Raw genomic sequence first — 13,314 nt, forward strand, 5'->3', positions numbered from 1 at the left:
AGCGGGGCGATGGGGACCCCAAGGACCACATGTTCCCCGCTGGCATCGCTGCCTGGGGGGGGTGAGTGTTTGTGAGCGTGCAGTGATTTATTTTAAGACGGAAACAGTCTGCTGTTGATGGGCAGCCGTGGAGGAGAGCATGTCCCCAGCACTCCCGCCCCACGGGTGCATCCTTGCTCAAGGGGATCAGGAAAAGAGCCTCCCAAACGCTCTGACGGCCGCTTAACCCATGGAATAGCTCCTCTCGGGGCAGGTGGAGGAATGTGGCTGTCGACAGCGGGATGTGCAGCACCGCCGGCTCCCGCCTCGCACCCGCTGCCCGTCGAGCCCCTGGCTTCGGGGCGGGCTGGGAGACTGACCCTGCGGGGGAGCACCCGGGAGAAGGGGGGGCCTCTCCCCGGCCCCCAGCCCCTATTAAAATGTTAGACACAGACCTCCAAGTCAAAAGGCAGGGCGACAGACGGCCCTTTCACAGGGCCTGCTGCTCCCCACAAAAGGGGGGTTTCCAGGGGAGGGGGGCAGGAATGCGGGCTGCGGCCGGAGGGCAGAGCCGCCACCATTGTCCCCGCTCCCTCGGCGAGGGCGTCATGTTGACACAGGGATTTCTGCCGGCAAAAGGTGTCGGAGGCAGAGTCTTCCCTCCCTCCCTTGCCGTTTCCTTGGTTAAACTCAGCAGCAACAGAAATCCCAGGATACAGATCCCGGGAGCAGATACCCGTCTGCTCGGAGGTGCTTTACGTCCCTCGGGCCGTAGTTTCCAAGGGGGCGAGGTTTTTTGTTGTTAATAACTATTTTCGTTGCTAATAACTATTTTTGGGAGCTTTGCTTTGCTTGCAAAGAGAAACCAGCAGCTTTGTGGCTCTGAGGAGCTGGGTCCGTCGCTGTTTGGCCGTTGCCATCTTTGCCCGCTCACCGTCTCACCGAGACGTCCCCGGCGCGATTTGCTCTGCCTTTGGGGAGGGTTTGTGCCGCGGGGGCACCCGTGTGCTCTGCAAAACCCCCTCTCCTCCCGTTTATAAATATCAGGGCTAAATATAGCTTGTTTAAACTCTCGGTGGCTGTTCAGATCCTAATCTCAAGTTTAATGTTCAGGATTAGAAGAGTGGGATGGTGGGGTCACGCGTGTCCCTGGTGGGAGTTTTCCATATTTGGCTCTCGGGCAGCGCGGTGTTTAGCCAAAACTTGGTTTGAGGGGAAAAAGGGGAAAAAAAAAAAAATAGTTCATCATTGCTTAGTGAGACGGTGACACCGGCACTGCATGTGTGCCAGAGCTCCCGGGAGCACGGCAGCGGGAATTCGCCCTGCACAGGCAGCAAGAGTGGGCAGAGTGGGAGAAAATGGGCATTTACCCCAAAAAAGGGGTGGGGAAGGGAGAGCGGCCTCGGGCAGCAGCAGTGCTGGGCTGGCGGGTGGCTCGGGGAGGTGGGAATTCCTCATCTCCCCCACATTCCAACTTTTCCCTCTGCTGGCTTAAAAAAATAAAACATTTTTAAAGGGAACATGTTTCCAAATGAAAAATTGAAGCATGGAGCAGTTGCAGCGGGTGCTCTGGAATGCCGCAGCCGCTGGAAAAGAAGAGCTGAGTAACTTAATGGTGTCTAACAGGGACACCCGTCTCCCCTGTGGGCGCTTGCTTGAGGGCCTGCCCAGGGGTGTTCGCCCCTGCTCCGTGGGTGGGCGGTGGGACCATTTGCCGGCCTCAGCACAGGTTATTCCCTGGGGATCCTCCGCTGGGAGCGCATCCTTCCTGGTCACCCCATCACGAGACTCCTCCAAGAGAAGGAGCAGGGAGCGGGGCGGAGCGGGGAGAGCCGCGCAGGGCAGCCCGCTCCCACAGACAATGGGGCCGTGCGGATCCGCACCGGCAGAGGATATAAAAAACATCAACTGGGGCGGGGGGAGGGAGAAAAAAAATATTTCATAGCAGCCATTGTTGAGGGTGGGAATGAGGCAAGTTTTGTCTTGGTCTCTTCCTTCGACATCTTTCATGTTTATTGTGAATGAAGCTCCATTGAAAGGCAGCTCCTTCCCAGGTAGCCATTACCAGCCGGTGAATAGCCTGGCCACTTTGCTTAGTAATGGGATTATATTGTTTTTCATTACAATGGGAACTTTGATTCCCAAACTGTCCTGACTAATGTCTGCTTAAGAAACAAAGCCATTTTTTTTTCCCCCTCTCTGCTTCACGCTGGAGAAGGAGTTTTTCCTCACTCCTGTCCATGAGTATATCCAGCTTTGGGAATTCCTTTAGTTTCTCTCCAGATGAAAGTCTGGGTCTTAAAATCTCAATTAGATGGCTTGGGCTAGGTCAAAAATGAAGTGGAACAAAAAAAACACATCAAAGACTTCGGATTGCAGTTTGCTTTTTTTAATTAAACAAGACTGGAGATCTGCTCTTGCTTTATTAACCTGGTGTCACTCGAAGTAACCTGCTGCTTTGCCAACCACCCTCCTTGTGTGAAACTCTGTTTTTTTCCCAGGCTGGAGTCCTGGAGTGTTTAATAAAGCAGGACCTGGATGGGACTTCATAAAAAACCACGGTTTTGGTCTAGCGCTGGGTTTTGGTGCTGGAAGCGGCGTTGCGGCTGCCGGCGGTGTTTGTGGGGCCGTGCTGGCGCCGGGGGAGTGCAGCAGGGCCGGCAGGAGCTTTGGGGTGCATCGCCCGGTCGGGGTGCCCCGTGTGGGCGAGGGGGAGCTGGGCAGCTCTGCCTTGGCTCTCCTGGGAGCCGTGGCGAAGCCTTTGGTTTCCTAACGAATGCATGTGCCAGAAGCCACAGAGCGAAGCTGCAGGTGGGGCGCGGGGAGCCCGGCCGTGCCCGCTGCCGGGAGGGGGCTCGAGCGGCCCCCGCCAGCCCCTGGCTGCCAGGGCAGGAGGGAGCATCCACAGCCCCGTGTGCCCCAGGGAGCTCAGGGCAGCGTCCAAAAGTGTTCCTTGTCTCCCTGCACCCATCTTCCTTCTGCTGGCCGCAGGGGTGCCGTGTCACCCCGAGCAGGGTGACGATGCCAGAGCAGGAGATGGGAGCAGAGCGCAGGGTGCTGAGCTCTGCTTTCCCAGCAGGACCGTTTTCCAGGGCTCTCTGCCTGCCTTCCCCTGGCTCCGGAGAGTGCTCCCACACTCAGCAGGGTGTTCCTGAGGTGGGATGACGCCGCTGGGAAGCCATCCCATAGACAGTCATGTGCACCTGCGATCTCCAATGATCACAGAATCACAGACTGGTTTGGGTTGAAGGGACCTTAAAGCCCACCCAGTGCCACCCCTGCCCTGGGCAGGGACACCTCCCACCAGCCCAGGTTGCTCCGAGCCCCGTCCAACCTGGCCTTGAACCCCTCCAGGGATGGGGCAGCCACAGCTTCTCTGGGCACCCTGGGCCAGGGGCTCACCGTGCAGGAACACGGGAGGGGCTCATGGGGAGGTGGTGGAATAGGGATGAATGGAATAGATGGAATGGGAAGATGGAGCAAGAAACAGATCTCTTCCCTCAGTGACACCGAGACGTATCCCTGAGCACTGGCCCTTTCTCTGGTCGATTGGAGCTGGAGGAGATCAGGATCCGCCGGGCTGGCACCGAGGAAACGCGTTCTTAGAGGGAAGGGTGTAACTTCAGGAGAAAGTTGGGGTGTTGCTTCCCGGCTGTGCCAGGCAGGGAGACGCTGGCACAACTGGAAAAGTGACTCTTGTGCGTGGATGGCTGATGGAAAGCGAGCTTAACGCCCGGGGTCGGCAGCTGCTGGGGTTGCGCGGGGGAAGGTGTGAAAGCAGGCGGTTGTGGTTCCCGTTTGTGAGCCCGAGGGTGAGAGTTACCCCGGGAGGTGTGGGGACGATGGGGTAGGGTCGTGTCACCACTCTGCGGCTGTGAGCAGCCTGCAGTGGCTGTGGTCTGCGTGCAGGTGAGGGAGATTCTCCTGCTGGGTATTTCTCCTTCCCTCAGCTGTTGCCAGCAAACACGTGAAATCTGAGTGTCCCGCTCACGTTTGGCCACTTGCTTCGCTCTGCGGGGTCCGGACCGTGCTGGCACAGCTCAGTCGTGCAGCGTGTTTGCTGGTACACAGGGCTCTGCGGGTGTGATGGTCTGTCGGTGGGGACCCTCTGCACCACGCAAGGTCACGGTCCTGGTTTCTGAACGACCTCTGCGCTGGGGGGGCTCTGCCGGAGACTCTGGGGCACCAGGAGGGTGGCTCATCTGGGGTGGCTGCTCCGGGCCACGGGTACCACGGAGCAGAGAGCAGCATCCCGCACAGCCCAGCCTGCGCCAGGGGACGGGTGTCAGGGTGGGCGATGCTCCCCCCGGCGGGGGAGACCGTTCGCTGCTGCCGCAGAGGCAGCGGGGACCCTCCTGGCCCCATTAGGCTCAAGTACCCTCAAAATGGGGCTGGAGTAAAGAGCTGAGCCTCCCCTCCTCGGCTTTCCCACGGTGCTCGTACCTTGGGGAAAACAACCGCGGCCGTTTATGCTTCCAGCAGATGAGGGTGAGGAAGAGGTTATGAGATAGCAGCGCAGATAAGAGGCAGCCTGGACGCGGGGCTGGCGGCTGGGATGGGGCTCCTCGCCAGCCCCCCGTCCCCTCCTGCCCCCCTGACCTGCCCCTCCATGGGATGGGGACAGGGGGCAGCCCCTGCATGTCTGGTGGCAGTGCTTCAGCCGACACCTGGTTTTCATTTTGCTTGTTGGTTTAGTTTGTGAGTTTTAAGCCCAAAGTGGGTTTTAGCTCCAGCCCTGACACAGTCTCAGCCCTTGGGAGGACGCCCTGGGGCCGGGCAGGAAGGCAGTGGGTGGCGTGAGCGTGGCCGTTCTCAGCTGCGGGGCGGTGCACACTGAGCCCTCCCCATCCAGGGCATCCCCCATGCACCCAGCACCTCTGAAACACCCCCCCGGCCCCCAGGCTGTGCTTGTGCAGGGCTGACGCATCCCAAATTTGAACAAAGCCCCTGTGCTGCCATGCGGGAGCCGTGCCGGGGAGGGCTGGGCGGCGGGAGCGCCTGGGTGTCATCTGTGCCGGCTATGGCAGATGGCAGCTTAGCGCAGAAAGGAAAACATTAGTCTTGGGTCAGAGGTCGGAGAAACATCTGCCTTGGGATGCTTTCAGTGCCCGCATTGCTGCAGAGGGACAAAACCTGTTGCTGGTGGGTTGGAGGAAAAGCCTTGTGCGCTGCGAGCGGGGAGGAGCGAACAAAGGGCCGGCGGAGCCGCGCGCACCGGAGCACCCGGCGTGGTGGCCACGGGCTAGCAGGGGGCCAGGATGGGCACCCTGACTCTGCCGGTGCCGCTCGTGGGGGTGCTGGAAGCTGCAGCACCCCGGCAAGCACGTGCGTAATGCGAAGCCGGGGCAGCGGCGTGGCAGCAGGGCTCTGATATTGGCACTCTGATATTTCTGCGGCTCGTTCATGCTTTTGATTACACGATCCGCCGAGCTTTTCCTGGAGCCTTGCTGAAATCACTGCAGCGTTGGGCCCTTGTTTGCAACTCGTTAAGGATGTGCAGCAGACACAACAAATGCACGTGCCCACGCTGAGCAGATCCAGATTTGGCCTGGGCTCGGCGCTGGGAGCCAGGGTGGGAATTTGGGGCCGCTGTTCCCGTTCCCAGGCCGTCCCCCGGGACTCGCTGTCTGACCTTGGACAAGGCCTTCTCCATCACCCTTCACATCGCCCGTGAATCGTGCCAGAGATTTATGGGTTGGGAGCGCAGCGCATTATTAATTGTGCCTCCCCCCTCGCAGCAGTTTGCGCTCCGGGTGCGGGTGCTCGCTTGGGGCCGGCGTGGAGGGGGAAGACGCGTCGCAGCCCGGTGTTGTGGGAATCCAGCCCCCAGCCTCTGCCTGACCCCCCGAAACAAAAAGCCACCGGGATGGACAAGAGCCCCAAACGCTCGCGGGGGGTGTAAATCAGTGTGTTCGCACCTGCAAGGAGCACACGCAGCATCCCCGTCCCCGGGGATGGGGACCAGCTGCTGCATCCCTGTTCCCTGTCCTGCCCGGTGCTTTGGTGACAGGTCCCTTGGTTAAGTCATATAGAAAATATCCTAGAAGTGAAGAGCTGTGACTGTCCGCCCTGTCTGCTCCGTGTGCCAGCACGGTGCTGGGAGAGGGAGCATCGTGCATTGGAGCAGGGCTCGGCCGTCACCAGGGTCGGGATGCCGTCACCTTCTGTCACCGTCTAAAACGGCAGGGTGGGTCGCGCCTGGAGCGTTTGGTGCCTCTTCAGCAGGTTAGTGAGTCAACGGAAACGTTTCTCAGCTGCGTGCTCAGGGGAGGGAGAGACACCGGTATTTTTAGCCGTTCCTGCCTGGGTCGGGAATGGGGCGTGCGTCATGCATGGGACCGGGAGCATGGCCATGCTGGCCACTCCGGGCATCTCACAGGGGCTCCTCAGGACCCTGGGGAGCTTGGCCACCTTTCACCTCCTCGGAGCTGGTTTCTAATGGCTCTTCTGAGCTGTTTTGATCTTGGAGCACCCGCCCTGTCCTCTGCCAGCGCATATATCTATAATTAAAGCATAGCTTTAATGTCTCTTCTGCTAATTTCCATAAGCTGCTTGGGGTTTGGTTTGGGTAGCCCTCGCTTGGGAAATGCCAAAGGAAAAACCACAGGGTGATCTTCACCTGGCTGAGCCTGCAGCGACGTCGCATCCTCCATGTCTGCTCACCTGGGAGACCTGATGTCACCACCCACTGGTATCTTTTTTACAGAAAATAAAGCTTTGCTCCCTGGGCTGAGCTTCAGGAGTGGTTTTAAGCCTCTGGAGAAGTAGGTGGGATGTATGATGAGGTTGCAACGTGGCTGGGAGCTGAACCGGGCTCTGCTGAATCCAGCCTTTCCAGACCTAGGAGAGATGAAAAATAGCTACGTCTTGGGCTGGCCTTATTCTTCACCTGGTTTTTGATCTCTTGCTTTGCATGCGAGGCTCGTCTCCAGGCTTTCCTCCGCAGCCGGGACTCTGAAGCTGTTGCGGTCGTCAGGCTTTTAAATGCAGCTCGAGAGTCTCTGGCTGTGAGTGAGCTCTGGGAGCTGCGCAGGGAGGAAACAGCAGGGGATGATCCCATGGCTTCGTCAGCAGCCATGCTCTTCTCTGCCACGTCTCAGACTCGCAGCGTGGGCAGGAACAGCATCGTTTCTGTGCAGAAGTATCTATAGATGATGCAGGAGTGGTGTCGAAGCCGCCGGGTGCGAGGCTGCCCGTGGGCACATCCCGGGCGCTGCCGTGTGCGAGCAGAGGAGCGTCTGGTGTCCTCGTTTCGTGCTCTTGCACTTTTGTGGTAGTGATATCCCTGCCGTCAGAGACCTTTTGCTCTGAAACCTTGAAAAGAAACCGAGATGACTTAGGAACCGTGGAAAGAGGTTGAGAGGGCTCCCCGAGCTGGGAGCTGGCGCGGTGTGTGGGTACGTGGGGGCTGTCCCCGTCCCTGCTGCGGTTGTGACCCGGGAATCGCCAGGCATCCGCAGCAGGTCTGTGCTGCACAGACGCAAACTCTACGCGATGCAAACTCCTTCGTGGGTTGCAGGAGGGACTACTGGATTTTAAGGGTGCCTTTGTTGTATTGCTTTTTTTCCGAAGAGTTGCTTCACCAGTACTTCTCAGTGGCTGGAAATACCCCTCCTGCAGGGAGGAGAAATGTGACGCGTGAGCGTACCCTGGTCCCGCCTGCCCGCGAGCGCCCATCGCTCCGCTCAGCCCCTCCAGCCAGGGCAGACCCCTGCCAAGCCCTTCCCCGGCATCTGCAGCACCCTCCTCGCTGCTTGAGCTGATTGCGGCCATAAACCAGCTCTTAGAACAAACGCATAGAAAGCCACTTAAAAAAAATCTGCAAACTCCATGAAACTTGAGGGGTTTCCTGAAGCAAAAGCCTGGAAAGCACCCGGGCAGCCCAGCCTGGGCACTGCCAGCGGCCCCAAACCCCCCGGTGCCTTCAGGCATGGGCTCCCCTGTTCCCCAGGGGAGTTCCTCCAATCACTAATTAACCTCCTGGCTAATAACCGTGCCCATGCTTGGGCTGGGCTCTGCTCTGGCTTCCCATCCATGAGCTCAAACCACCGTTTGCCTTCACTGAAATTGGAAACGGTCTGAAAACTAATTGGGTGGGAGGGCTTTCGGCTCCGCGCCCCTCGCCCCGGCCTCGCTGAAGCCCCGTGATATGGGAACCCCGATCCCAGTGGATCCCCCCGGGATGCAGAGCACCCCCTCCTGGTCCCGGCTGCCCATGGCTAAAGCCCACTCTTTGGCCGTTCCCGCGCACTCGGTGTTTCCCGCGCTGCCCTTGGGGCTCTTTGTCCAGCATCGAATAATTTTTTTTTTTCTTACTCCCTTTTTTTTTTTTTTTTTCCTGCCTTTTTCTCCCATTGGAGCATCTCGTGACGCTTCCCTGTCCACCAGCCGCCGCCAGAGCCCGGAGGATTGTTTTAAGAAAAAAAGCGTGTGTGGTGCGGGGAGGCAGGGGGGGCGAAGAGCGGTGCTTTTAACAGATGACTGCACACTTGAGCGGTTTGCCGGCGGCGTGCCTTCGCCGGCCGCCCGGCCGCGCACAATGGCCCCTCTCAGCCCTCGCATTCCCCCACGCGGGGCCACGGCGCAGCCACCCAGAAGCGCCGTCGCCCCACGGCCGCGGCGCCCCGGGCTCGGAGCCGGGCATGGACCGCGGGCGCCGGCAGCTGCTCTGCCTCATTAGGATGCACACCTGCTCCCCGCCGCCCTTTGTGTGCCGAGCAGATGCCCTGATTTATTATTATACACATTTTCTTTTTCATTTGGCCTGGATAATGCCGTCTCATTAACTCAAAATGTCTCCGAATCCTGACAAATTCTCACACAATCCCCAACAATGAAATCAGAATTGGGTTAAAAAAAAAAAAAAAAAAAAAAAAGAAGTAGGGGAAGAAGAGAAGGGGGGAGCAGGGCTGAAATGTGGTGCCGGCGTGGCGTGGCAAAGCACGGTGGCTCCGGGTTGGGGCCGGCTGAGGGTGGGGGTTTGCTGCTGTGCTTCACCGGAGGAGCCCCACGTTCTCGTTTTGGGGTTCGCAGGCTGGTGGGGGTTGTGGGTGGGTGCTCTGCTCTGCGTTCCCTGCAACCCTCCCTGCTCACCCCAGGGGGGTTGTGTGCTGCAGGAGCCTTGGAGGCCATGCACAAGGCTCGGTCCCACCAGCTGAGGTGGCGACGGGTGCGAGCACATGGGGGATGCCCCAAACCCCACCCTGCCAAAGCACAACGGGGAGCACGGTCCCCCAGTGCCCGGGTGCTGTCGTCTTCCCCAGCCATCACCTCCGGCGGTGGCTGGCGTACCCCGAGCTCACGACAATGCATGCAGCCACCCCCAAATTTATTTCTGCTCCCGAGGCCTCTGATAGCCACCCGGCGTGAGCAGAGCGCAGCGTGCCCTGCTCTGCTGCAGTGGCATTGCCATCGCGGTGTGGGACAGCAGCGTGCCGGCTGCATCTCACTCCTCCCATGCCCAACTCGCGACGGCTGCTCGGCGCAGCCCAGCCAGGGTGGAAAATCCCCCTTTGGAAGCGGCATAATGTGAGCAGAGCTGGTTGGGGACAAAACGCGTGGCATCTCACGTTGCAGACGTGATACAAGAGATGCTGTGCTGGGAGGGTTTGCGCTGAAGGGCCTCATCCCCGGCATCTTTTGATGTCAGGTTCCCTCAGTCTCTCTGTGCACAGCTTTGCTCCGTCCTCCCTTTCCTGGGGGGCAGCTCCCCCCTCTGCAGGATTCTTCGCCAGCTCTGCATCCTCGACAGGATTTACCCTTGTGGCCCGTCCCCGTCGCCAGTCCCGGTCCTGCAGCAGGCAGTTGGTCCAGCCCCGTCAGCCAATGGTGACAGATGGTAGAGCTGGTGGCCGCGTCGGGTGGGCCTTTTCTCAGGGCCCCCATGCAGAGGGACGCGGCAGCCAGGGCCGCTCGTCCCTCCTTGTGCAGGGTTCGTCTTCGGGGAAGATGTCAGCAGGCTGTGAGGAGCAGGAGCGTGTCCTGCCTGCTACCAGCCAACACTGAGCCCGTGTTTGATCATGTTCGAGTGATTTCGTATGATGGAGGGAAGATAAAAACCACTCTGGTGGAGCAGGGACTGTGGTGCAAGCAGGGACAGGCAGGGGTGTAGGATTGTCCCCGTGCTGCTTGGCCCCACGGGCCACGGGGGGGTTTCCTCTCCCTCGGGATCTGTAGGTGCCCTGGGTTGGGTGCAGGTATGGGGTTGCCCCTCCTGGCTCCACCACGTCCCCCCTTGTGCCTTGGTTTCCTCTTCAGCAAGTGGGGTGGCAAAAAAAGCCCGTTGCGATGAGAAGCAGGACGTCAGCGCTGGAGGCTGCGGTTCTGCAAGTCGGTGCAGGCCCCTGGATGGGGGACGCCTTTGTTCTCGGCGCCTCTTTCATCTTCCTCTTCTCAGCCCAGCGCGGCCAGGGCAGAGCCTTGCAATTGCCAAACCCGACGTGCCGGGATGCAGTGCGGGGTCAGTCTGGAGAGGCGTTGCCGGATCCAGTCCCTGGGGTGGCCGGGTGCCCCGCAGCCATCACATCCCATCCCGCTGACGGCGTGTCTCGTCCCTCCAGGTGTAGCGGTGCCTACGTGGGCGAGCGGTGCCAGTTGCCCAACCCCTGCCTCAGCTCCCCCTGCAAGAACGCCGGCACCTGCACCCCGGTGGTGCGCGGCAGCACCGTGGACTACACCTGCGCCTGCCGCCTGGGCTTCACCGACGAGCTCTGCCTGACGCCCCGCGACAACGTCTGCCTCAGCAACCCCTGCCGCAACGGGGGCACCTGCGACCTGCTGACGCTCAGCGAGTACAAGTGCCGCTGCCCACCGGGCTGGTCAGGTGAGGCGGTGCTGTGGGGACACAGTGACACGGTGACGCGGCCAGCGGGGAGGGGGACAGCCGGTGACAGGGGTTGCTCCTGGAAAAACCCCATGGATGGAGAAGGGTGCTGCCTCTGATTTTGGCTTCCTCCAACACTGGGGGAAAGGAGGGGAGCCTGCACACCTGAGGAGGGGTTAGGGAGGGTCCGGGCTGGGTGAGCTGCAAGCCTCCTGCATGGGTGAGGGTTTTTGGGGGAGCAGAGGTGGGGGGAATTAGTTGCACCCCTTGTGAACACAGTCCCAGAGCCGGGTCTGCGCCCCAGCACAAAGCTCACTCTCACTAAGAGCCTGAGCTGTGGTTTGCATCCTCATCCTCCCTCCCTGCCCTCCCCAGGCAAAACCTGCCAGCAGGCCGACCCCTGTGCCTCCAACCCCTGCGCCAACGGCGGCCAGTGCGTCCCCTTCGAAGCCCACTACATCTGCCGGTGCACCGCCGGCTTCCACGGGGCCAACTGCAAGCAGGACGTGAACGAATGCAACATCTCACCCTCCGTCTGCAAGAACGGCGGGAGCTGCACCAACGAGGTGGGCACCTACCAGTGCTCCTGCAAGCCGGCGTACACCGGGCAGAACTGCGAGCACCTCTACGTGCCCTGCAACCCCTCGCCCTGCCAGAACGGGGGGACGTGCCGCCAGATTGGAGACACCACCTACGACTGCACCTGCCTGCCAGGTAGGGGCTGCCTCCGATGGGGGGATACGGGGACCAGGGACCCTCTTGCAGTCGCTTTGCCCCCCCTAAACAAGTAGTGCCCAGTCTTCTCTTCCCCTCAGTTATGGCTCTGAGAGGGACAAAAACGAGGGGCCGTGGGCTCACTGTGCCGCCTGCGTTTGGGAAGACGTTGGGCAGCGATGCCCGAAGAGAAGAGGTCACCCGGGGGCTTTTTATATTTGGTGATTCACCAAAATAGCTCTTCCAAAACAACTGTTGCAGCAGAGGCCCCTGTGCGGATGCTCATATTCCAGAATAAGAGTGCCTTTTTCCGCTTTAGCTTAATCCACTTCCAGAATGGAATAATTAGCCCGGAATAGCTATTTTGGAAAGTTTCCGAGTGCAAATGGAGTTGGGGAAGGGAGACCCTCTCTGTGCTCACTGCTGCTCCCTCCGGCAAGCGCCAGAGCAGCCCAGCCGATTTACAGCCTCTGGAATGAAGGGCTCTTGTGGGAGGGGGGCCGGTGGGGGCTGTCCTGGGGCTCAGCACCCTGTACAGGAGCTCAGCACCCTGCGGGGGAGCTCAGCACCCTGCGTGCCAGAGGAAAGAGAAGCGGCTGTGAATGGGCTCCCTGACCCCGGCAAGCCCTTTCGCTTCTGCCCTCGGCAGCGGTCTGCAGGGAGCGGAAGGGGCTGCGTGCAGCCCCACGTTGCCCCCGACCCCGTGACAATGAGAGAAATGAAATAGCGGAGTTTCCTGCCGGCGGGTGGCACAGCCCCGAGCCAGGCTACCGCCCGGTGCAGCCCCATGCTTAGACCAGGCTGTGTTTGCCAGGGGGCGAGTGCCATTTCTCGCCCAAGCCAGCCGCGCTGGCCGGCTGCGGCAGATGCGGAGGGGATGCATCCGCCCTCTCCCTTGGAAGGAAGCTGCGGGCAGTGTTAGGCCGCCTGAGAAGCCCCTCGTGGGCTTGCTTTTGTCTCCTCTGGTCGCCCGTAGCCCCACAGGGGCTGGGGCAGGATGAGGGGTAGGCGGCTTCTCTGCTCTGCTCCCCAGGCAGTGCTTGGCATTGCTGGGGGGAGCTCCAGCCTCCCCCAGCCATAGCTCCTGCCCCACCACCACTGGGGACATGGCATCAGGGTGGGGATGGGGTCCCCCAGCCAGCACAGACGTACCCGCATCCTGCTGGCAGCCCAGGAAGATGCATGATCCCCGTGGGGTAGCATGGGGGATCTCATCTTGATCTCTGGCACAGGCTCAGGGGTTCAGTCCCCTTCCCAAAGCTTTTGGCTGCAAAAATTCAGGAGACCCAGTGGTGAAACCCTGGCCCAGGTTGCCCAGAGAGGTGATAGGTGCTCCATCGCTGGAAACATTCAAAGTCAAGTTGGATGGGGCTCTGAGCAACCTGATCTAGTTGTCCCTGCTCCTTGCAGGGGGGTTGGACTAGATGGTCTTTAAAGGTCCCTTCCAACCCCAACTATTCTATGGTTAACCATCGAAAATATGCAGGGCCCTGCAGGATCTCCTGCGTCTCCTCCATGCCTGCTCACCCAGGCTGGAGCAAAGCTCCTGTCCTTCAGGGCAGCAAGGTGCTGAGGCTGACGGCACGAGCGGTGCCGGGGAAGGAAGCCTTTCCTTCCAGGATAAGCGGGTGCAGCCGAGAGCTCCCAGGGGCGATGCTCTGTGGGAGCAGCCCAGAGCCCTGGCCCGGCCGCGCAGTGTTGCCGCCGGGACGGGCAGGAGGAGCAGCGCTGGCCCTGCCCTGCCGTTCCGCTGACGAGGCACTTTCCCCAGAGCAGCCTGAGCATGGGGCAGGTCGGGG

The 13,314-nt window shown here is 60.4% G+C and overlaps 1 protein-coding gene across 2 annotated transcripts in view; it reads left to right on the forward strand.

Moving 5' to 3' along the window:
• NOTCH1 (notch receptor 1) overlaps positions 1–13,314 on the forward strand; it is a 44,864-nt gene that overhangs the window by 9,165 nt on the left and 22,385 nt on the right. For both annotated transcript variants that reach the window (XM_054220767.1, XM_054220768.1), the window contains exons 3-4: positions 10,539–10,801; positions 11,177–11,515. In XM_054220767.1, coding sequence (XP_054076742.1) covers positions 10,539–10,801; positions 11,177–11,515 — 602 coding nt within the window. The remainder of the gene's footprint in view (positions 1–10,538; positions 10,802–11,176; positions 11,516–13,314) is intronic.

This window comes from Rissa tridactyla, chromosome 14 (assembly GCF_028500815.1).
Source record: "Rissa tridactyla isolate bRisTri1 chromosome 14, bRisTri1.patW.cur.20221130, whole genome shotgun sequence".
Taxonomy (NCBI): domain Eukaryota; kingdom Metazoa; phylum Chordata; class Aves; order Charadriiformes; family Laridae; genus Rissa; species Rissa tridactyla.